A 22,391-nucleotide genomic window follows, 5' to 3' on the forward strand; every position below is an offset into this window, starting at 1 on the left:
GGAGGACCGCGCGGAGACGACTTGAAGAGGCGGCGGGACTGCGCCCCAGGGACCGGGCCGGGGCGCGGTAGGGGCGGCAGGCGGGATGCGGGGCCGGCTGCCTTGGACGGTGGCTGGGACCCGGGCGGTAGCGCGGGAGAAACGCCGAGGAGGTAGAGCCGACCTGGGTGTCAGCGATTCGTCGGGGAAGGAAGGAGCCAGAGGCCGAGGAGACGGTGTCGGACGCCGGGGTGGGGGTTATGTCTGTGGGGGCGGGCAGGGATGAGGTGATGGATAGAAAATCCCATTGCAGATATTTCGTTGCCTTTGAATACGCTTTTCCACCGAGCTCGGGATGGAAAGAGGAGGTTTTAACGTTGTCGGTGGTGACTTAAACGGCGCCAAAAATGTGACCTGGGGTTTGTCATTTGGGAAACTGTCGGCCACCTCTTAGGAAGCAGTGTCAGTGACTTGTGTGACACCACAGGATCTTGTTTGGGGCTTTATGGAAGGTTCCATCCTCTTGACACTTCTGGAGCACTTGTGCGTCAGGCACTGTTCTAGGGGCTGGGGAAAGAGCAGCGAAAACCTGCACTTAACGCAGGTTGGAGTCGAGAGGAAGTAGTCAATAAAACATAGAAAAATACTTACCAGGTAGTGACGACGCAGTGAACCTGTGGCAGTGGGGTGGGGACTGGGATTATTTTAAGTAGTGTCTTGGGAAATTCTCTTTGAGGAAGTAACATTTGAGCAGAGATGTGAATACCGCGAGAGAGGAAACCATGTGACTATCTGGGGAAGAGCCATCCAAGGGGGAGGGGACAGCGATGTCCAGAGACAGAAGTGTGCTTGGTGGGCCTGAGGCTTTGCAAGGCTAACGGGACTGGAGAGGGCGTAGAGTGAACAAGGGAGAGTTGGAGAGGTAGTTTGAAGGGTACTAGAGACCTTGAAGTCCATCCAAGACCTTTGGATTTGTTCTATGTGTGATGGGAAGCCATTGAAGGAGTCTGTGCAAGAGTGATGTGGCTGAGCACATTTTGAAAGAATCTCTGGTCAGCTGTAGGGAGAAAAGACTGTGGTGAGGCTAGAACGCAAATACAGGGAAACTAGTTAGGAGGCTGTTACAACCGACCCAGGGAGGGACAGCCTCCCACAGTTATATAATCTTTCTACAAGGCATTTGTTTTGAGTCTTGTGATTCTAAGATAATTTTCTCGATGCCATGCTAAGGAGTCTGAATGTTATTTTGTTTTCAGGATATGAGGATGATAATAATAGATTTATTGAGAACTATGTTCTCAATATGTTGGGCACTTTACATCAGTATCTAATGTAATCCAAAGCTATGGAGTTTGCACTACTAGCAAATGAGTGAAGCATGGAGATGTTAAGTGTCTTGCCCAAGCTCTCATGCCCAGTAAGTGGAACCGGGAGTCCTGCCCCTGATGATAGAGGAGAGGACCAAAGGCTGTCCTCCTTACTGGCTGCCCAGCATGACTGAGGGCCTAAGACTTCCAAAACTCCTGAAAACGTAGCGAGACCTCCATTTGGCTGACCCATTTCTCCAGGTGCTTCCTCTAAAAGTTAATATTTTACCACGTTTTGAACTAGTGCATCCATCTTAGGTTTCAATACACTTCATTTTTCCTCTCCCCCTTGTCCCGTGCCTCCTTCTGACCCTTTGTTTTGCTGCTGTCTTTATCATTTTCATCTATTTTCTACTCATCTCTTCTCTGCCTCCTTTAGAAAAAGAAATAAGTGAAGGGAAAAGGAGGAAACTAAGTGTAAGGGACAAATATTAAAGATCTGAGTTTCAGAGGATACAGGTTAGTGTTTCAGTCCCCCTTTGTCTTTGTTCTAAGAGTTAGACTGTAGAGGTCACATAGCCCAAAGAGACTGAACTGCCCAAGGATTCAGCATCCATAGCGAACCTCCTCCATTGTCACCCACAAACATCTTCTGCACCCATCATTTCTTGATTCCCACCTCTCCCAGTGAAAAGTTTCCTTCCTTTTGAAAAAGGTTGAAAAACATTTCTATAGCTTCTACCTCTGCCTCCATCTTGTTTTCCCACTTTGAGCTGCCCATTCCCTCCTTTCTGCACCTTTGACTCTCCCATACCTCTTCTTTTCAGTGATCATGTAAACCCACTCTTGGCAGACTGTTCATTGGCTAAATCAACACTTTTCTCCAACCTCCTTTTCTTTGCCTACCTCCACTTTGGAGGCTGGAAGAGTATTTTCTCAGCCTCCTTTGCGACTGGCCTCCATATAACACAGCTGTGGTCAATGAAATGTAAGCCGAAGTCTGCTGAGGGGCTTCTGGGAAAACCTGACAAAAGGCACAGATGTTGCTGGTGCTTCCCATACCCTTTCTTCCTGCCTTGAATGCAGATGTTTTACTTGAAGCAGAACAGCCATCATATAACCCTGATGGAAAAGCCATGAAACTCAAGGCATTGAATTAATTTTGTCTTTGAAACAATGCCAGCCTACTTCCAGATTTGTTATGTGAGGAAAAAAAAAATCCCTGTTTGCTTGTAAGGATTGTTAACTGGGCTTTCTAGTATTTGTAGCCAAAAAGCTCTTCTGATAGATATACTCTCTCAACCCAATCTCCCTCTAGTTATCTTTCTAAATGTCTTTCTCAGTCAAGATACTAAGTCCTTTTCACTCTCCAGCCTACTAATATTTAACAGGTTATCAATAACCAAAGCCAAAGGTCGTTTTCTATTTTTACCTTACTTTAACCCCCCCAAAGCATTTGAAAATATTAACTATTCTTACCCTACACAAAATTCTTTTACTTCTGTGCCACCATCTTCTAATTTTTCCTTCTGTTTTTCATTTTTCTTTTGGCTGTTGTTTCCTCTTATCTCCTACTGGTTCTACTTCCTCCACTTACCCTGTTTGATGACAGTATGCTCAGAGTATCCTTCATCACCACCCTGCTAGTTATTTTAGTCTGTCAGGATCTTCACTTGGATACCTACAGATTGTTTAAAATCCCCCAGACTGAACTTATCACTGACCCACAGAATCAGTCAACTTTATGTGTTCTTAATTATGGCACTACATCCACCCAAATAAATTCAAGTTCCTACATTCCATCAATTACCACATTATCCAGATTCTGCCTCCTTATTGCTTGAATTCTTCCTTTCCTCTCCTCCACTGCGAATTTCTTAGTTTAGCCCTTGAAAAGCAAAGAACATACCTTCCCCAGTCTGATTTCCTGATCATGTCTATCACATATCTAGCACTTATTGTGTATGAAATAAATGAAATTGTCCTAACTGCTGTCATCACTGTAGATCTATAAAACCTATGACTGGGGCGCCTGGGTGGCGCAGTCGGTTAAGCGTCCGACTTCAGCCAGGTCACGATCTCGCGGTCCGTGGGTTCGAGCCCCGCGTCAGGCTCTGGGCTGATGGCTCAGAGCCTGGAGCCTGTTTCCGATTCTGTGTCTCCCTCTCTCTCTGCCCCTCCCCCGTTCATGCTCTGTCTCTCTCTGTCCCAAAAATAAATTAAAAAAAAAAAAAAGTTGAAAAAAAAACCTATGACTGTTCTGAATATGTTTTGAGTTGTAAAGATTTCATTACTATGTCAAATTTTCATGTCTATTAGTGTTTAGCATCCTTTCCTTTCCAATTTGATAGACTATGATACAAAGATATGTATTTGAGTCCTATGTACTTAGAGACTATATTTAAGTTACACTGTTTTGTAATTAGCTTATTTAACAGTAGTTTAATGACTTAATTGAGAACTCAAAACAGCATGCTATGGCATTAAGATCTGTACAGTTATTTCATCACCCAGTAGCAATCAACCTATGTTTTAGGGAGAAAATAACAGTGGGGGGTGGGGGTGGGGAAATGGAGGGATAATAATAGCATTTGGTAGAGGTAGAGACTTTTGACTCAAAACATCCAGGGAAACCAGATTGCATATTAGGAGCATCTAGATAACATATATAACATGGTAAAAGGTCAAGGATTTCCCAATATTGGTTATATTTATAGCATTTTAGAACTAATCAGGATTCTGGAGACCTTCTAAATTCAAAATCCCTCATTTACCAAATAAGGACACCATGACCTGGTGAAAGTAGGTGACTTGTCCAAGTTAGTGGCAGATGAGGACTACATACCAGGTCTTTGAGCTGTCCAGTTAAGCACTCTCACATTTTCTCTCCAGTGTGAAGTCTCTGATGTCCAAAGGAGATCTGCAGTATGACACAATAGAACTTATCTTCAACACAAATCCTCGTTTAGAACATGAGCTATTTAAACCTTCTGATGTAAAGGAGGAAGTTTTACTTTCTGAATTAAGATTTTTCTATTTTATATGGTTTTTCCTGCAGTGGTCTGTATTATCTGATATAGTAATTTATACTTCAACTGAAAGATTCCTACAGTCATTACATTTATGAGGTTTCTATGTTACATGACTATTATCACTGAACAGTTAATCCTAGTGAAGGGTCCAGTGAAAACTCACGTATGAGTTCTCTGATGTCGTGTAAGGTTTGTACTCCGACTGAAGGCTTTTCCACATTCATTACACTGATAGGGTTTCTCTCCTGTATGAGTTCTCTGATGCACAATTAGGGATGAATTCTTAATGAAGGCTTTTCCACACTGATCACATTCATAGGGTTTCTCACCAGTATGGATTCTTTGATGTTCAATAAGGTATGCACTCTGGCTGAAGGCCTTTCCACATTCATTGCATTCATAAGGTTTCTCTCCAGTATGAATAACCTGATGTACAGTAAGGGAAGATCTCCCAGTGAAATGTTTTCCACATACCATACATTCATAAGGCTTCTCTCCAGTATGAATTCTCCGATGTTGAGTAAGAGATGAATTCTTACTGAAAGCTTTCCCACACTGATTACATTCAAAAGGTTTTACTCCAGAATGAAGTCTCTGGTGTTCTATAAGGTATGTGCTTTGGCTAAAGGATTTCCCACATTTGTTACATTTGTAGGGTTTTTCTCCAGTGTGATTTCGCTGATGCAGGGTAAGAGTTGAGCTTTTACTAAAGGCTTTCCCACATTCACTACACTCATAGGGTTTTTCTCCAGTATGACTTCTCTGATGTACAATAAGATGCATGCTCTGACTGAAGGCTTTTCCACATTCATTGCATTCATAGGGTTTTTCTCCTGTATGAGTTCTTTGATGCACTGTAAGATTCATGCTTTGGGTAAAAGCTTTCCCACATTCACTACATTTGTAGGGTTTCTCTCCAGTATGAATCCTTTCATGTTGAATAAGGGATGAATTTTTACGGAAAGCTTTTCCACACTCTTTACACTGATAGGGTTTCTCTCCAGTATGAGTTCGTTGATGAACAGTAAGGTTCATGCTCTGACTGAAGGTTTTCCCACATTCATTACATTTATAGGGTTTCTCTCCAGTATGAATTCTTTGATGTACAGTAAGGGAGGAGCGTTCAATGAAGTGCTTCCCACATACATTACACTTATAGGGTTTTTCCCCAGTATGAATCCTCTGGTGCTTAAGAAGAGATGAGCTCTGGCTGAAGGTTTTCCTACATTCATTACATTCATAGATTTTCTTTCCAACAAACATACTTTGAGTTTTAATTAATTCAGAATTCTGTTTAGTGTCTTCTTTGTGTGGATTCTGATTATGGGGCCTTTTTCCCACAGGAATACTTTGTTTTATATCAAGGATTGACCCCTGACTAGAACATCTTGCAAATTCATTACCTCCACATGTCCTTCTCTCAGTGAGGGTTTCTTCATGAGTAACTGACACTTGGCCCAGAGGTCTATCCTGGTTTTTCTGTTGCCCATCTAACCAATTATCAGGTTCCCAGGTTTCCCCTAAAGAAGAATGCCAGAGACCTTCCCTTTCCATTATTACCCCATAAGCTATATCTTCAGTAGTATTAGGCTTTATAGTTGACTCTTTGGTTTCAAGTCTTGTCTTCCAATCTGAAAAAAATAAAAAATTCAAATGCACATTGGTTTCTGTGCTGGGAAACTAAAAACTGTATAAGGTGGGAATAAGAGAATGAAACTGTGAATAACTATAGGGCACATGTGAGAGCTTTCAAAGATGTCCCTACAACTGGGAAGAAAAACATAGGGAAGGAACAGTGAACCAGTCCATAAATAACTGGAGAATGAGAGGAGGTGGTAAGCACAGAAAAGAGTGAGCCTATGTATACAGCAGGGATGGACACTGAAATCACTGACCACTGGACAAGGCTGAATAATGAAGATGCAATGAAGGGAAGTATACAGACAAGCTGGGATGGGGGGGGGGGGGGCGCAGGAAGCAGATCAGAAAGCCCTGCCACATTGTACCTGGTATTTCCACCAGCAGTTTCTTCTCTCCTGAATGCTGTTTCTAGTTCTGACGCTAAATCTTTGTACAACATCACAGTGTGACACAGCAAAAGATTATTGGCTCTGGAGTAAGACATACTTGGGTTTAAAGCCTAGCTATTAACTTACCATTTTAACTAGTTATTTGATTCTCTGGGTTTGAGTTTTCCCAGATAAAAAATAAAAATAATATGATGAGGATTAAGTAAGATAATGCACATAAACTACCCTTAGGGAATATGCTTGTTTGGAACATAAAATACCACAACCTACTTGAAATTAAAGGGAGAATGACACAATCTAAGGGTTATCCCCCACTCCCACCAACTTTCAACAGGCTATAAGTTTCTCATTCTCTTTAGGTAAGAGGGGCTGAAAGGGCTCTACCCTTTCCTAAATATCCATTCCTTAAAGATGTGAACTGGTGTCAGGGAAAGGCAAAGTAGGATCTGTTGAGCTGCTTGAGATCAGGCTAAAAGGAAGGACCTTGTGGCCACTAAGACTTTATTTTCTCAGAACCCACTTCTTATCCTAGACAAAATGGCCTGGGACAATGAGAGCAGAGGACAGGAAACTACAAACTGAGAATCAGTTGTCAGCTTGACCAAAATTACCAGAACCAAGATCAATACTGAATCAACAAACCAAAGGCCTGTGGGCAGGAGAATTTACTATGAAGCCTGAGGTATGCACTAACTGGACCTCCTCCTTATAACCTCACCTGCTTACACACACACACACACAAAAGTGGAAAGCCACACAGGCTCTACTTCTAAAACACACACACCACCAAGTAACCCCAGAAAGGACTTATCTGAGTGTGAAATACCAACAGGCAACACATGAACTGCCTCCTACCCCACTTCATTATCCTATCCAGCTGTCCAACTAAAGCTCTTTGAGAACAAAGTGCTACCCAATAAACAACATAAAGGGCAAAGGAGGATCCATTCACACTTTTAGACAAATACAAACTCCAGACAGAACTGCCCTCAAAGATAAATGATACACAAAACATAGCAAATTTGGAAATTTGGTTCAAAGGCATCAAAAGAAAGAAAACAGGAAAAACAGTGACATACTGGGAGGAGATCTTTGCAACACCTGGCCCATACAGTACTAGAACCTAGATTTATAAAACATAACACTAAGCCTGCCACAAAAATGGGGAAGAGACTTGAATAGGCACTTAAGAAAAGGAAACCATAACGGTGAGTAAACTAGCAAAGATACCCAATATCAACAGTAACCAGGGGAAGGCTGATTAAATGCCAGTGAGATATGATTACCACATACACCTGAGTAACAAAATGAAAAAATACAGACTGATATCTTCAGATTTTAGCAATGTGCTGTAATGGGAACTTTCACATGCCACTGGTGGGAATGCAGTTTGGTTCAGATGTTTGAAAAAGTTTAGCACTACCTAGTAACTTAGAACAGGTACAAAGACTATGATTTAGCAAACCCACTAGTAGGTACATACACTTAATCTACCTTGCAAAGGTATATCACAATTCATAAGTTTTAAGGTAACACTGTACACAATAGCAAAAATGGAAACAACCCAAATGCCCACCAACAACAGAATAACTAAACTGTCAAACACATATAACAGTAGAAATCAGGGAATGTTAAGGATTTCATGTTTGTGTCTCCTCAGAATTCATGTGTTGAAGCCTAATCCCCAGTGAGATAATACTAAGAGGGCCTTTGGAAGTCATTAAGTCATGAGGGGAAAGCCCTTATAAGAAGTGACACACACAGGGCGCCTGGGTGGCTCAGTTGGCTAAGTGTCCAACTTCAGCTCAGGTCATGATCTCACAGTTTGTGAGTTCAGGCCCCACATCGGGCTCAGTGCTGACAGCTCAGAGCCTGGAACCTGTTTCAGATTCTGTGTTTCTCTCTCTCTCTGCCCCTCCCCTGCTCACACTCTGTGTCTCACTCTGTCTCTCAAAAAATGAATAAATGTTAAAAAGAAAATTAAAAAAAAAAAAAAGTGACACACACAACAGAGCCTGCCTCCTCTATCTCTGCTCTCTATCACAGGAGGATGCAGTGAGAAGGCAGCTGTCCATGAGCCAGGAGGAGGGCCCTCACTGGAAACCCAATCACACTGGCCCCTTGATCTCAGACTCCCAGCCTCTAGGAACTATGAGAAACACTTGGTGTTTAAGACACCAAGTCTATGGTATTCTGTTATAGCAGCCCCAACTACGACAGTGAACATTAACAATAAGATATGTACATATAACAAAAAGAATGAATGAATAATTTATCTATACACAAATATATATAGTAAGAGTCCAATTAAGTAAATGTGAAAAACAGACTAAACTGTATCATTTAGAGATTCCTTTATTGATGGCAGTACTGTAAAGAAAAGCAAGGAAAGGGAATTATCACCAAAGTGAGAACAGTAGTTATGTTCTGGGTGGAGGTAGGAGGATATAAATGGAGAGGTTCACACCAAGCATTCCTAAGATACTAGCAATGTTACAAATCTGGGTTCTAGTGTGTGGGTGTTTGCTTTCCTTATTATTCATTCATCTTTATTGTTATGAACTACAGAGAGAAGCAACATGGCATAATGGTTAAGACAACAACTTTGGAGCCAGACTACCTGGCTCCATTAGCTGTGTGACCATGTGCAGGTTATTTTTAACCTATCTGTGCTCCTGTTTCCTCATCAGTTAAATAGCACCTATTGCATAGTGTGGATGTAAGAACAAAAATTAGTTAACATTTACATAGGGATTAGAAGCATATGTAGGTTTTTGCTAAATAGTACATGCATTTTACATGTTCTGTATGACATTTCTAAAAACAAATGAGAACAACAAAATATTTGCTGTTTTGGAAAATAATAATTTTAAGATGAAACACCATTATGTACTGCAGAAAACTTAACAGTAAGATTCAGTATTTTTTCATGGGGTTTGGAGATCTAAAGTTAATTCTGGAGATTTGCTGTAGAAAAAAAAATGGACTACCAGCAATTTTTTAAAAACTGGCTTACAAGGGGAGCTTGGGTGGCTCAGTTGGTTAAGTGTCAAGCTTCCGCTCAGGTCATGATCTAACAGTTCATGAGTTCGAGCCCTGTATCAGGCTCTGCACTGAGAGCTCAGAGCCTAGAGCCTGCTTCGTTCGGATTCTGTGTCTCCCCCCCTCTTTGCCCTTCCCCCACTTATGCTCTCTCTCAAAAATAAATAAATATTTTAAAATAATAAATAGATAAATAACTGGCCTAAGAGTTCTCTCCAAGAACATAGGATGCCAGAAGACAGTGAAGCCATGTCTACAAGGGACTGAGGAAAGACTGATGTGACTCAAGAATTCCACATGGCTAGTACTCTATACATGTGTAGAGAAAACCAAAACATTCTTAAATATGAAAGATGTAGTAATTACAGTACTCCTAAACCATTTCTGAAATACTACTTAAATATTCAGTTTGAACAAAGGATTTATCCAAGGAGTTCCAGAATGTTCACTATTAGGAATCTGTTAATATATTAATAGGTCATGGGAAAAAGGACATGTGACCAACCTGATGGATGCTTCAAAAGTAATTGATAATGTCCAACATCCAATCCCGATTCAAAAACAAAATTATAAGTAATGTACCCAAGCATACACATAAAACACTACAATTCAGGGGCGCCTGGGTGGTTCAGTCGGTTAGGCATCCAACTTCAGGTCAGGTCATGATCTCACGGCTCTTGAGTTCAAGCCCCACATCAGGCTCTATGCTGACAGCTCAGAGCCTGGAGCCTGCTTTGGATTCTGTGTCTCCCTCTCTCTCTGCTCCTCCTCTGCTCATGCTGTGTCTCTGTCTCTCAAAAATAACCATTAAAAAAAAAAAAAAACCTACTAAATTCATACTAACAACACCATCAAGGAAAGGATGATTACTATTTAATATTGTTCCCAAAGTGTGACCAATACATTAGGCAACTTAGAGGGGAGGAAATTTTTATTTTTCCCAGGTCTCACAACTGTCTCCATGGAAAGAAAATTGTTAGGGTAGCTTTACTCAGAATTAGTGAAATGTTGAGGGGTTGGGACTGGAGCACTAAGGATCAAAAACTGTCACTTTTCCAGGGCACCTGGGTGTCTCGTCGGTTGAGCAAGCGACTCTTGACTTCAGCTCTGGTCATGATCTCAGTTTGTGAGTTCAAGCCACACATCAGGCTCTGTACTAACAGTGTGGAGTCTGTTTGGAATTCTCTCTCTCTCTAAAATTAAATGAATAAACTAAAAAAGAAAAAAAACCCATTGCAGCTCGTCCAAGATTGGATGAGGTTTCAGATGCTTGCTATTTTGCTACCTCATTAAATAAGGGTCCTGTAATGTGCACAGTGATATGCCTGGCCAGGATAAGAGTTCTTTGATTGTTAGCTGTTATCATTACCATTATTATTTCATGTGAAACAATATACAGCTCTCTCTTCCTTTCCTTTTTTTCCTAAACAGGGCTTTCAAGTGATAGCTCATACTCTCTTATGATCTTAGAATGTCTAGTTATAGGATTTATATAATTTTGGTACTCATCAGGACATGAACAAGAGTCCCTAGGACCAAAGGGTTTGGGAGAATATAGATCCTTCAGTCTTTATGGCTGACAGTGGCCACAGCAGAGGCCAAGAGCCTGCAGAGAATTGGGGTGGGTATAGCACTTGGGCAGCAGGTCTCGCTCTTCCTAGGGCAAGTCCATTTCTTTTTATCTTCTATCCCCTACGTAGTAGTTAAGCTACTCCTTCCACTCAACCAGACTATTCGGCTTTTCACCTGACTGGACTTCCTACTCTGCAGTGCATTCGCATATAGCAGCCAGATTGATCCTCTGAACATGATTAATCAGTCCTACAAGAAATATTTATTGAGCCAAGTGCTGATTAGGGTGCTAAGGATATAATAATGAACAAAACATATTTGTGCCCTTAGGAAACTTATGTTTTCGTGAGAGGAAGAAGGACAGTCAATATAGTAAATAAGTAAAATACTTAGGAGTTTATTGGCATACCTTATGGAAAAAAGAAAAGCAATAAAATGGAAACAGGGAACTTGATGAGTGAGGGGAAAGGTTTACAATTTTGCATAGAGTTTTCAGGAAAGGCCACAAAGAAAAGGGGACACTGAAGCCAAGACTTTAGGGGCTAAGGAGGGAGCCACAGGACTATTGAAGGAAGAGCATCCCACACAGAAGGAAACACCAGTGCAGAGGTCCTGAGGCAGGGGTGGGCCTGCCCTGTATGAGGATCAATGAACTATAGATACTCCTACACTTATTATGGTCTTTTAGATTAGTTTTCCTACTAACGGAGGCAAAGACAATGCATTTGTACTAAACATTAGGGAGATCAGATTAGCATGAAGGTAAATACAGATTCTGTAACAGTATATAAATTCTGTGTGTACGTGTACATGTGTTTACACACGCAGACGTATGCGCGCACACGGCATATTTCTGAGAATGATACAAAGTCGTGTATAAAACACAATAAGTTTCTATGTTTAGGGGTAGTAAAGGGTAGCTTCCTGGAGATCTTAAAATATTACAGAATCCCAGTTTCTTATTTTATAGACATAATCTTTGATGATAGATTTCTAATACTTCACACATGTTCTTATTTGTTTCCTTCATAACTGATCACCAACGGAGTTAAGTCTAATGACCACTGATTAGAGGCTAAAAATTCACTGCTTTCCATATTACTAATAATTCCCATCTATTTCAACATTAACAAGTTTACTAGCAATAATGCTGTCTTTAGGAACAGCATTTCTGTCTTTACATTTTCTACTCAGCTTTTCTAAGAGGCAAAATCTAATGATGAAGTACCAACTGTATAGATGAAAACCTTAGTACAAAAAAGCAAAACGATCATCTAGAAGGAAAGTTGGGGGGTGCCTGGGTGGCTCAGTCGGTTAAGCATCTGACTTCGGCTCAGGTCATGATCTCATGGTTCATGGGTTCAAGCCCCACGTCGGGCCCTGTGCTGACAGCTCAGAGCCAGGAGCCTGCTTCGGATTCTGTGTCTCCCTCTCTGCCTCTCTCTGCCTCTCCCCAACTTGCGTTCTCTCTCTCAAAAATAAATAAAATGTAAAAAAAAAAAAAAAAAATTTAAAAGGAAAGTTGGGCCAGGATGTAGAAGTTCAATTTTTGCTAGATACTTGGAAATAAGAAGGGACAGCAAGGCAAGGAAAGAAAGTTATGATTTTTTTTTTTTTTTTTTTTTTTTAGAATTAGCATTAAGCCCGAAGGCAAAAACAAACAAAACAAAATAAGAATCCTGTGTTCAACTTCTGGCATGTCATTCCCCTTCTGAGCCCATCTCTTGCACTTGGAGAGGGGCTGACACTACTTACCCCGTAGGGTTATGAGGAGTGAGTCATGGTGGCTGGGCAAGAGCCGAATACAGCACCCCGTCCTCGACGCTTTCTTGTCTTGATTTTGGACAGGATAAGAAGACTAAATGGTCACTTAATCTGGCAGTAACATCGAAGAAAACCTGGAAAAAAGCGGACCTGGCGTTTGCACACCAGTTTTCTGGTTATCATTCTCTTGCTCCACTTTTCTGGGTCTTCAGTTTCTCCCCTCTGCTCCTGTAAATACACAGTAGTCTCTTCGCTGGTGAACAAACCAGAGGCACTTGACCTCTGACTTCTTTCAGCTCTTGCCCTTTCTTCCTTTTCCTCTAAAGTTAACTCTGTTGAAATGACAGTCTGAAACATCTTTACTCATCTACCCACAGCATAGTTCCCTCTGCACTACAAGTGCTCTTCCCCAAGGCCACATCCTCAGCGTCCTTATGGCGAAGGCCCACAGCACCCTCCAGTTCTTAGAGCGCACCTGCACACTCCCGCTGCTTCTCTCTTCCCGTGGCTCTCCATAAGTTCTCTCCTCCTCCTCTGACTACTCTTTTCTGTCCCCCTCGCTGGTGTTCAGTATCCACCCTCTCTGATCACTCCCTCTAAAACAGAGCCTCTGTGGGGCTCCAGGTGGCTCAGTCAGTTAAGTGTCCAAATTAGGCTCAGGGCATGATCTCAAGGTTCATAAGTTTGAGCCCCGAGTCGGGCTCTGTGCTGACAGCTCAGAGCCTGGAGCCTGCTTCAGATCCTGTGTCTGCCCTCTCTCTCTGCCCCTCCCCACTCTGTCTCTCTCTCTCAAAAAAATAAACATTAAATAAATAAGTACTGGGGAGCCTGGGTGGCTCAGTCGGTTGAGCGTCCGACTTCGGCTCAGGTCCTGATCTCGCGGTCTGTGAGTTCGAGCCCCGTGTTGGGCTCTGTGCTGACAGCTCAGAGCCTGGAGCCTGCTTCGGATTCTGTGTCTCCCTCTCTCTCTCTGTCCCTCCCTCACTCATGCTCTCTCTCTCTCTCTCTCTCTCTCTCTCTCTCTCTGTCAAAAATAAACAAACATTAAAAAAAAAAACTAAAAAAAAAAACACCAATAAATAAATAAATAAATAAAACACAGCTTCTGTTACCTGATCTAGTTCCCCTATGCTGCTTGCTTTTTCCACATGGCACCGGGACTCTAAGTCATTCATTCCCTTCATTCCTCCTTCCTTTCCTGTCCCTTCTCCCTCCCTACTTTATTTCCTTACTAATTTTTTGTCCTCCCACTAGACTAATAAGCTCCATGGGGAAACCACCTGTCTTGTTTATTGCCATAACCACAATGCTAGGGCCAGGGCCTAGTGCTCACAAAATATTTGTTGAATAAATAGGTCATTTACATAAGAACAAATAAAAATAGCAATAGTAATCAAATCCACAGAAATCTATATAGTAAAGGCACTTAAAGCTACCTTAAGGGATCATAAAATATCCAAAATTGTGCAGTATGTAGCATGAGCCCTACAAAATACATCTTTTGAACCAGTGATTCTTTAAAATCCTGTTCTAAAGAACAGAAAGCTAACTGGAAACCAGCAATGTTCAGAAGATTCTATTTTTCCTATCAATGTTATTTTACTGATTTTTTATTGCTTTATACTTGATAGCCATACACTATCCAGAGATCAAAAAATATGTGTCTATCTCTTTAATTTAAAAAATATATTAAGAAGAAGTGGTAAATGCTTTCATATTGAGTAGAGAATAAAAGGGTGTAAAATGTGTTTTTTTTCAGAAAAAGTGATAACATCTAACAGAGAAATTTCAGTTGTAATGGGGATTAGAAACCAGATAACAAAGACTAAATGCATTAAATGCTTAGAGGAGAAAGATCCGGATGCAGATTAAAAATTTAGGAACAAGAAAGGGAATATGTAAGATGTGAGGTTACTAGTGAAAATAACAAGGCTAAAGTCATCTTCATTTGTTTTTAAATGAAGACTATAAACACATATACAAGTATGCAACTCTACGTTAGTTTCCTTTAGAAAGGCTGACAAAGTTTTAAATGAATGAGGGAAAAGAAAGCTATGGATACAGAGTATGGCTGAAAGACTCAGGAAACAGAGGAAAGAGAATATAGAGACAGCCAGAAAGGGACTCGGAGTACAGATGAAGACAGAAGAGGAAATAATAATTGCTAACATTTGCTGATGTTCAAGGCAATTAATAAGTGCTACAAATATAATAACTCATTTAAATCCTCATCCAGGATTCCCTCCCTCCCTGGTAAGGACTTTTGCAAGAGGATGAGCAACATGAGTAAGGTGGAGGCATTTGAGAGAATACATGTTGGTGGTGCAGCCTCTCCTAGAGACCCAGGGAGCTCCACTGTGATTTCTTCTGGGGGACACACTCAGGCAGCCAGTTCCTGCCACCCGATACTCACCTGGAGAGAGGCACGCTGGAAGTTCTTTTGTCACCTGGCTCAGTTCCTCCAGTTCCAGCTGAGAACTCACATTTGGTTTGGAAAGCCGATGCCCTGCTCGGGAGGAGACACTAAATTTGGGTTCTGAATGGAGTAAACCATTCCCAGCACCTGTCCTTGTCCCTTCCCCCTCAGGCCTTCTGACGGCTCCATTTTCCAGCCCACATCCAAAGAGAACACCCTAAAACAGTGACCTATAACAGCAGGACTACAAGTGCAGATTCCTGAATTTCATTGGTTGTACAAGGTGTCAGGAGGTGGGGAAGGCTGTCAGCAGGGAGGTTTTGAGTTCCGAGAAGAGGTCCTTACCCAGTGAAACCAAGTCCCTGTAGTTCTCCAGCATCACTTTCCCATACAGATTCCCCTGAGCAGAATCTAGACGAAGCCACTCCTCCCAAGTGAAATCTGCAGACACATCCTTGAATGTCACTGACTCCTGAAACTATAAATTCATGCTCAAAGGATTATGCCAATAAAATCCCCCTGAGGGAAGTGCAAAAACAAGCAGCATTAGAAGGGACAGGATAAAGAGATCTGTGAGAAAAATGTATTATCTGCCAAAAGAAACTAAATAAAAATGTGCATTATCATGAAATAATCAGAGATACGTATAATATAGAAATGCTTTGGCATTTAAGGACAGGAAGAGGAGGTATTAGGGAATAACCAGGAAACATACAGAAGGCTGCTCTAGATTACCATTGGAGAAAAGTAGGTGGTGTTCTGATCACCTCCCATTTACCCCACTAGTGAAAGAGGGATCCTGCTCCTTAAATAGCACAAGATGAGTGAACACATGACACCCAGCACTGGATGGGAAAGACTGACAGCAATTTATCAGTAACTCATAGCCTGGGGAAGGAGGAAATACCCACCATGCAGGGCCACGCAGGGGCTGCACTTGTGAACCAGCAGGGGCTGTGGGAGACAGGCTGTGTAGCGACAAGAGGGTGAGGTGACCCTTGGTAACCGTGGGAAGATGCAGTTGGCTTGTTTGAACAGTTGCATGGGCTGGTAGGGAGGTGAAACCCATTAGGTTTCACTGGGAGGGAGGAGTGCACCTGGTCAGGCCAAGGGGAGAGCTAGCTGAGTAGGGTGCTTTTCCTGCTGGGTTGGGGCAAGGAGACCAAGGGAACTCATAGCTAGGTCTCTGGAGCCCCCATGAGGCTCAAAGTTGTCAAGGCAGCACATGGAATTTCAGGCTTTACAATATAGGCAGGAATCCCAGTTAATGGAGGGAAAACGTGTACAAATAGGGTACATCTAGAACATGGTTGAGAGGACCAATAAAACACCCAGCTTGACTTGGAAATGGCATTTCAAATTTATAAGCCCATTTCAGCCTAGTTCCCTAGCCCTTAGACTAGGAAGCAAAACGGGATAGGCATTCAGTATCTGTTGAATGAGTTCACATGATGGTTACTTTTATGTATCAACTTGACTGGGCTAAGGTATGCCCAGATAGCTAGTAAAGCATTATTTCCATGTGTTTCTGTGAGGGCGCTCCCAGTGAGTCAGTAGACTGAGTAAAGGTCAGCCCTCAGCAATGTGGGAGGGCATCATCCAATTCACTGAGGGCCCAAATAGAACAAAAAGGCTAAGAGAGGACAAATTTGCTGGCTCTGCTCGAGCTGACACAGCCTCCTCCTCTGGCCTTCATAGCTCTTGAGCCCTCAGACTTGGACCAGGACTTAGAGCATCAGTCCCCTGGACCTCAGGCCTCTGGGTTTGTAGTAGGACTACATACACCTTGACTTTCCTAGGCCTCCAGATTGCAGAGGGCAGACTGTGGGGACTCTAGCCACCCTAATCGCCTGGGCCAATTCCTTATAACTTCTTTCTGTATCTATGTATATCCTCTGGGTTCTGTTTCTTTAAAGAACCCTGACTAACATAGGAAGGCAGCACTAACATCCTGAGTTTTGCACTAACAAGTGTGTCTGACACCTCACCTCATTTAATCCATATGACAGCCTGTTAGACTGATAGCACTAAAGCCACCATTTTATGATAAATCTGAGGATGAAAATGGTTAAATCACATCTCCAAGATCACACAGCTGGGGCTCAAACCAAAGGCCATCTACATCTAACTCCTTGTGTTGTGAGAAGAGAAGGCAGCCAAGAAAAGAACCCTTGCAACCAACCCCCATCAGAGAGAGTGGGGGAAGGGGGCGTGGGAGGAGGGATTGAGAGGGAAGGAGACTCAGGTAGGAGGAGAGAGAGTTTCAGGGAGGAAGGGGTGGGTCAAACAGAATGATGACTGAAAAGAGAGCTGCTGGTTGGAAAATTAGCTAATTTCCACAGAGTGGTGAAGGCAGAAGTCAGCTTACAGTGGATGAAGCGCTAAATGGAAGATCAGGAATAAGAAGCAGCTACATGAAATTACTTCAAACTTCTCTGAAAAAGATGAAAGAAGACGGTATGGAAAGAAGTAGGGACTAGATAATGGGAATAAAACAGTCGACGAGGTGCTGTGCTGTGTAAGTGGGCAGAGGGCATAAAAGGCCCAGAGACCGCAGATGGGACGGAACCGACGTCCAAAAAATTTGTGTGTTTTACATCCTGCTGGCTGTAAATCTCCAGAAAAAGTGTCAAAACAGAGGCAGAGTTCATTTGCTTTCTACCTCCTCATTTTCTCCTAATTATTTAATGAATATGTCAACATTAAACAAACTGTTAAAAACCACTCACAAATATTGTCAAGAAATATAAAGATAGCTACTAGTAGGATCTAATTACAAGACAGAACTTCCATTTTATGAAAGGAAAAAAACCAACCAAGAAAAATCATCAGTTTAACAAATGTGAAGAAAGGACACAAGAGAGGTGCCTGGGTGGCTCAGTCAGTTAAGCGTCCGACTTCAGGTCATGACCTCACAGTTCATGAGTTCAAGCCCCGCATGAGGCTCTGTACTGGCAGCTCAGAGCCTGGAGCCTGCTTCAGCTTCTGTGTGTGTCTCTCTCTGCCCCTCCCCCACTCACGCTTTTTTTTCTCTCTCTCTCAAAGATAAATAAATGTTATAAAAAAAAAAGGACACAAGAAAGCATAATACACCTAGATAATTAAATAATCAGAAAAAGACCTGATACTTGTATAACAACATACGTAAACAAATTGACTTTCTCTATTAAAAAGACAAAAACTCTTGGGGTACCTGGGTGGCTCAGCTGGTTAAGTATCTGATTCTTGGTTTTGGCTCAGGTCATGATCTCATGATTCGTGGGTTCGAGCCCTACATCAGGCTCTGTAATGTGTCAGCACAGAGACTGCTTGGAATTCTCTCTCTCTGCCCCTGTCCAGCTCATGCTCTCTTGTCCTTCTGCCTCTCAAAATAAATAAATAAACTTAAAAAATTTTTTTTAAAAAGACAAAAACTCAAGTTGGTTTCAAATCTAGCACATACAAGAGATAGACCTAAAACACAAAGTTAAAAAATAATTATGTAGGGGGATAGAGACAAGATACAGCAAATGCAAATAAAAAGACAGCAAGGAGAAAAGAAAAAAGAAGAAACAAGGAAGAGAACATATAAATAGCAGATAAGGTAGAATATATGTGGAAACAAAACATAAGCCCCTTCTTTGTAAAAGAAGGTAACATCAGAAATAGGACATTCTCTTTCCAAAAATTAATCCACTTTTTTTTCAATAAATTGTCTTGTTAGCTGAATATATTGGACAAAATTAGAAGCTCAGATTCAGACACCTATGGGCTATACACCGGTCTTCCCCACTTCCCTGTATTCTTGTCACCCGAAGAGCAGAGCTCCCAAGTTGCCACAGAGCTTGTCTTTACTACGAAACACTCTGGATCCCTGAACTATAAAAGGACTCATGAAGACTGATTTAGATAAGTACAAAAGAGCATTTTAAAAGGCCAAAGTGAAACTTAATGATATTGTTCACAAAATATATTTGTTGTTAATCTCTGTCGTCCATAAAATATATTTGCTGCTAATCCCTTCAGATGTTTTTCCCTTTCTCCTTTCCACTCCATATGGGTCTTTTTCTTCCCCAGCACGTTAAAAGCACAGGGTAACTCATGGTGTTTGAAATAAGCAGATTCATGGGTTTATCTCATTCATGAAAAAGCTTTCTTAAACCTAAAAACACAGGCTTTTTGATATTGTTATTCTTTGAAAACGTTAAGAATCAAATGGAATGAATAGGGATATTTTAATGATGAAAGTATAATTTATAAAGAAAGTATGATAGTGAAGTTTGAGTCACAACAGCTACGAAATGTTTTCAGATATAATTCTTAGCAATCCAACTTAAAAAAAAAACCACAATCATGGTTAAATCTCAATCACAATAGCAAAAAAAAAAAATGAACCTTAGAATATACTTAATAGGAGTATGTAAGATCCTTGTGATCAACCTTAGCAAAAGCCATAATGAAGGGTCTGAATAAAACGAAGGGTAGTATTTTTATTCAATAGGAAGAATAAACATTGTAAAAGATGGTAGTCTTCCTCAAATTGATATAGATTTAGTGGAATTCAAATCAGAATTGCATATTTTTTAACAGTTACTGTTGGAACCTGGTGATAATAAATTTCAACTATAAAGGTAAATGCAAATGAATAGTCCAATAACCAGAATTTTTAAAAGAAAATCAAGGGGGGGGGATTGCTTCAACAAAATAAATTCTAAACAAATAAAATAGTGTGGTACTATAACAGAGAGCGATAGAACAGAGTCCAGAAAAACCTGTGTGTGTATACAGACACATACATATACTTTTTATAACATATGTATAAATAGAATATACATTAAAGGTAGGGTTTCAAATCTATGGAGAATAAGTACATTATGGAGTAGATTACATCAGTTTGAATGCCAGCTCCTCAGAGGTGCCACTCCGGCTCTGCCTAGCTAAAACTGACATCACACTCCACCATGCCGCCCTGCTGGGTGGCCACCACAGCACCTAACAGTGTCCTCAGTGATTATTTCTTCTTCATTGCTGTGCCCAGACAGGATCTAGGAGAAAGGGGCCCATCCTGACTCATTCACTGCTCTCTTCGGAGCGTAACCACATAACATGTGGTAGGCGGGTGCTCAATCCCTGTTTAGCAAATGGATGATGAAATGCTTCACCACATCTTTAAATGAAGTTGGACTAGGAGCACCTGGGTGGCTCGGTCGGTTAAGTGTCTGACTTTAGCTCAGGTCATGACCTCACAGCTCTTGAGTTCAAGCTCCACCTCAGACCCTGCGCTGACAGCTCAGAGCCTGGAGCCTGCTTCAGATTCTGTGTCTCCCTCTCTCTCCGCCCCTTCCCTGCTTGTGCTCTCATTCTCTCTCTCTCTCAAAAATAAATAAAACGTTAAAAAAAAATTTAAATGAAGTTGGACTACAATCTCTCATTATATACAATAAATTCCATATAGCCCAAGGATGTAAATTTAACATGATAAAACTAATAGAAAATGTAGAAGAATATTTATATAATCTTAGGATACAGAAAGCCTTTCAGAGCCTGATTCCAAAGCCAAACAAAGTAAAAGGAAAGTTAACTGCATAAAACTTCCAAAACTGATTTCTGGCAGAAGATGTTATAAACAGATATAAAAGAAAAATGACAGGGAATAAATAATATTGGTGATTTATGGCAAAGGATTAGTATCCACATTACATAAGAGGCTTCTTTTATACATAAACCACCCAGTATAAAACTGGACAAAGGATGTAAATAGGTATTTAAAAGGCCAGAAGAATGCTTAGTTTTGAGGGCTTGAGACCTGTAATTATATATTATAGCCTTAAGAATTTTTTTTACAACTACATGCCTAATATTTATATTCAGAAAAAGAAGATTAAATTTATTTTTAAGTTTATTTTGAGAGAGAGAGCATGCATGCACAAGTAGGGGAGGGGCAGAGAGAGAGGGAGAGAGAGAATTGCCAGCAGGCTGTGTACTGTCAGCACAGAGCCCAATGCGGGGCTTGAACCACGAACCGTGAGGTCATGGCCTGGGCCAAAACCAAGAGTCAGACACTTAACCGACTGAGCCACCCAGGTGCCCCAAGAAGATAAAATTTAAGGGCAAATATGAGTCATATTTGTGCGATTCACAGTCACATCTCTGGCCAATAGGGGAAAGACACACTGATGCGTCCCAACTCCAAGTGTCATGGTCATCCAAGACAAAGACTGAGGAGCTGTTCCAGGATAAGGGAGGCTAAGGAGATGTAGCAGCTGAATCCCAGTTGTAATCTAGATTGGTTCTGGACCAGACAAAGGACATTTGTGGGAAAATATGTGTAAGGTTAGCAGATTAGCTAATAGCACTGTATCCATGTAAATCTCCTCATTCAGTACTTGTATTTTGGTTACATAAAACAAGAGCTTGTTTCTAGGAAACACCTACTGAAATATTCAGAAATCAAACCAGTGATTGCCTGGCATAGGGGATGTAGACTGGATGGTGGTGACAACACTTTCTGAGGTGATGAAAATGTTGTCTAGCTTGTTTGGGGCAGTGATTATGTTGGTGCACAAGTTTGTCAAAACTCAATGAATTATATGCTTAAAATGGGTTATTTTATATAAATTATACCTAGGAAAAAAGCTGATTTTAAAACTTAACACTGTTTTAACTAAATAGAATCAAGGCTACTGACAACCAAATCACAACCTTCATCAACCAAAATCTTCTGAACACTCCCCCTTTAAACCTTCTTTTCCAGAAATTCCGTCTTTCTCCTGCCTAGATTTTGGTGTGTTATGAAGCCTTTTATAATGGAGCTTGACAATACAAAGGAGAGAAAGTAGTACAGAAACAGAAATCACAACAGCTAATAATTGTCTTCACGAAGCCTTCTTTGAACTGGTTCCTTTGATAAATAAGCGACATATCTGATCTTATGAACAGACAAAACACAAGTCCTGTGGGATTGGAGGAGACAAGGTTACACAAGCCTAACCTTAAAAAGAAAAAAAAAAACAAAAACAAAACTTAGGGTCTCCTGGACGAAGTCCCCCTAATATCTTATTCCTTTTCCAGAGGAGCAAGACCTCCAGGTTCTAGTAAAAACTAGCAGGTTCCATTTGCAAGCAATCTCGCAGGGCAAAAAAAACCACAAAAAAACCCAAAAAACAAAAAACCCTGGGCTTCTCACTACTCTTTCATGCATGATTTCTTTCTTTTTCTTTCTTTCTTTCTTTCTTTCTTTCTTTCTTTCTTTCTTTCTTTCTTTCTTTCT

The 22,391-nt window shown here is 41.2% G+C and overlaps 1 protein-coding gene across 7 annotated transcripts in view; it reads right to left on the reverse strand.

Moving 5' to 3' along the window:
• Positions 1-433: 433 nt before the first annotated feature.
• ZFP2 (ZFP2 zinc finger protein) overlaps positions 434-22,391 on the reverse strand; it is a 25,941-nt gene continuing 3,983 nt past the window's right edge. For 2 of the 7 annotated variants that reach the window (XM_040444230.1, XM_040444229.1), the window contains exons 3-7: positions 15,488-15,620; positions 15,140-15,232; positions 12,718-12,876; positions 4,482-5,949; positions 3,701-4,206 (exon numbers count right to left, since the gene is read on the reverse strand). In XM_040444230.1, coding sequence (XP_040300164.1) covers positions 4,152-4,206; positions 4,482-5,872 — 1,446 coding nt within the window. In that variant the 5' untranslated portion in view covers positions 5,873-5,949; positions 12,718-12,876; positions 15,140-15,232; positions 15,488-15,620 and the 3' untranslated portion in view covers positions 3,701-4,151. Of the gene's footprint in view, positions 547-630; positions 1,037-3,700; positions 5,950-12,717; positions 12,877-15,139; positions 15,236-15,487; positions 15,621-22,391 lie in introns of those variants that run through there. The other 5 variants (XR_005781216.1, XM_040444232.1, XM_040444233.1 and 2 more) reach the window with 5 other exon arrangements.

The sequence above is a fragment of the Herpailurus yagouaroundi genome, unplaced genomic scaffold (genome assembly GCF_014898765.1).
Source record: "Herpailurus yagouaroundi ecotype Mexico unplaced genomic scaffold, PumYag 192, whole genome shotgun sequence".
Classification (NCBI taxonomy): Eukaryota; Metazoa; Chordata; class Mammalia; order Carnivora; family Felidae; genus Herpailurus; species Herpailurus yagouaroundi.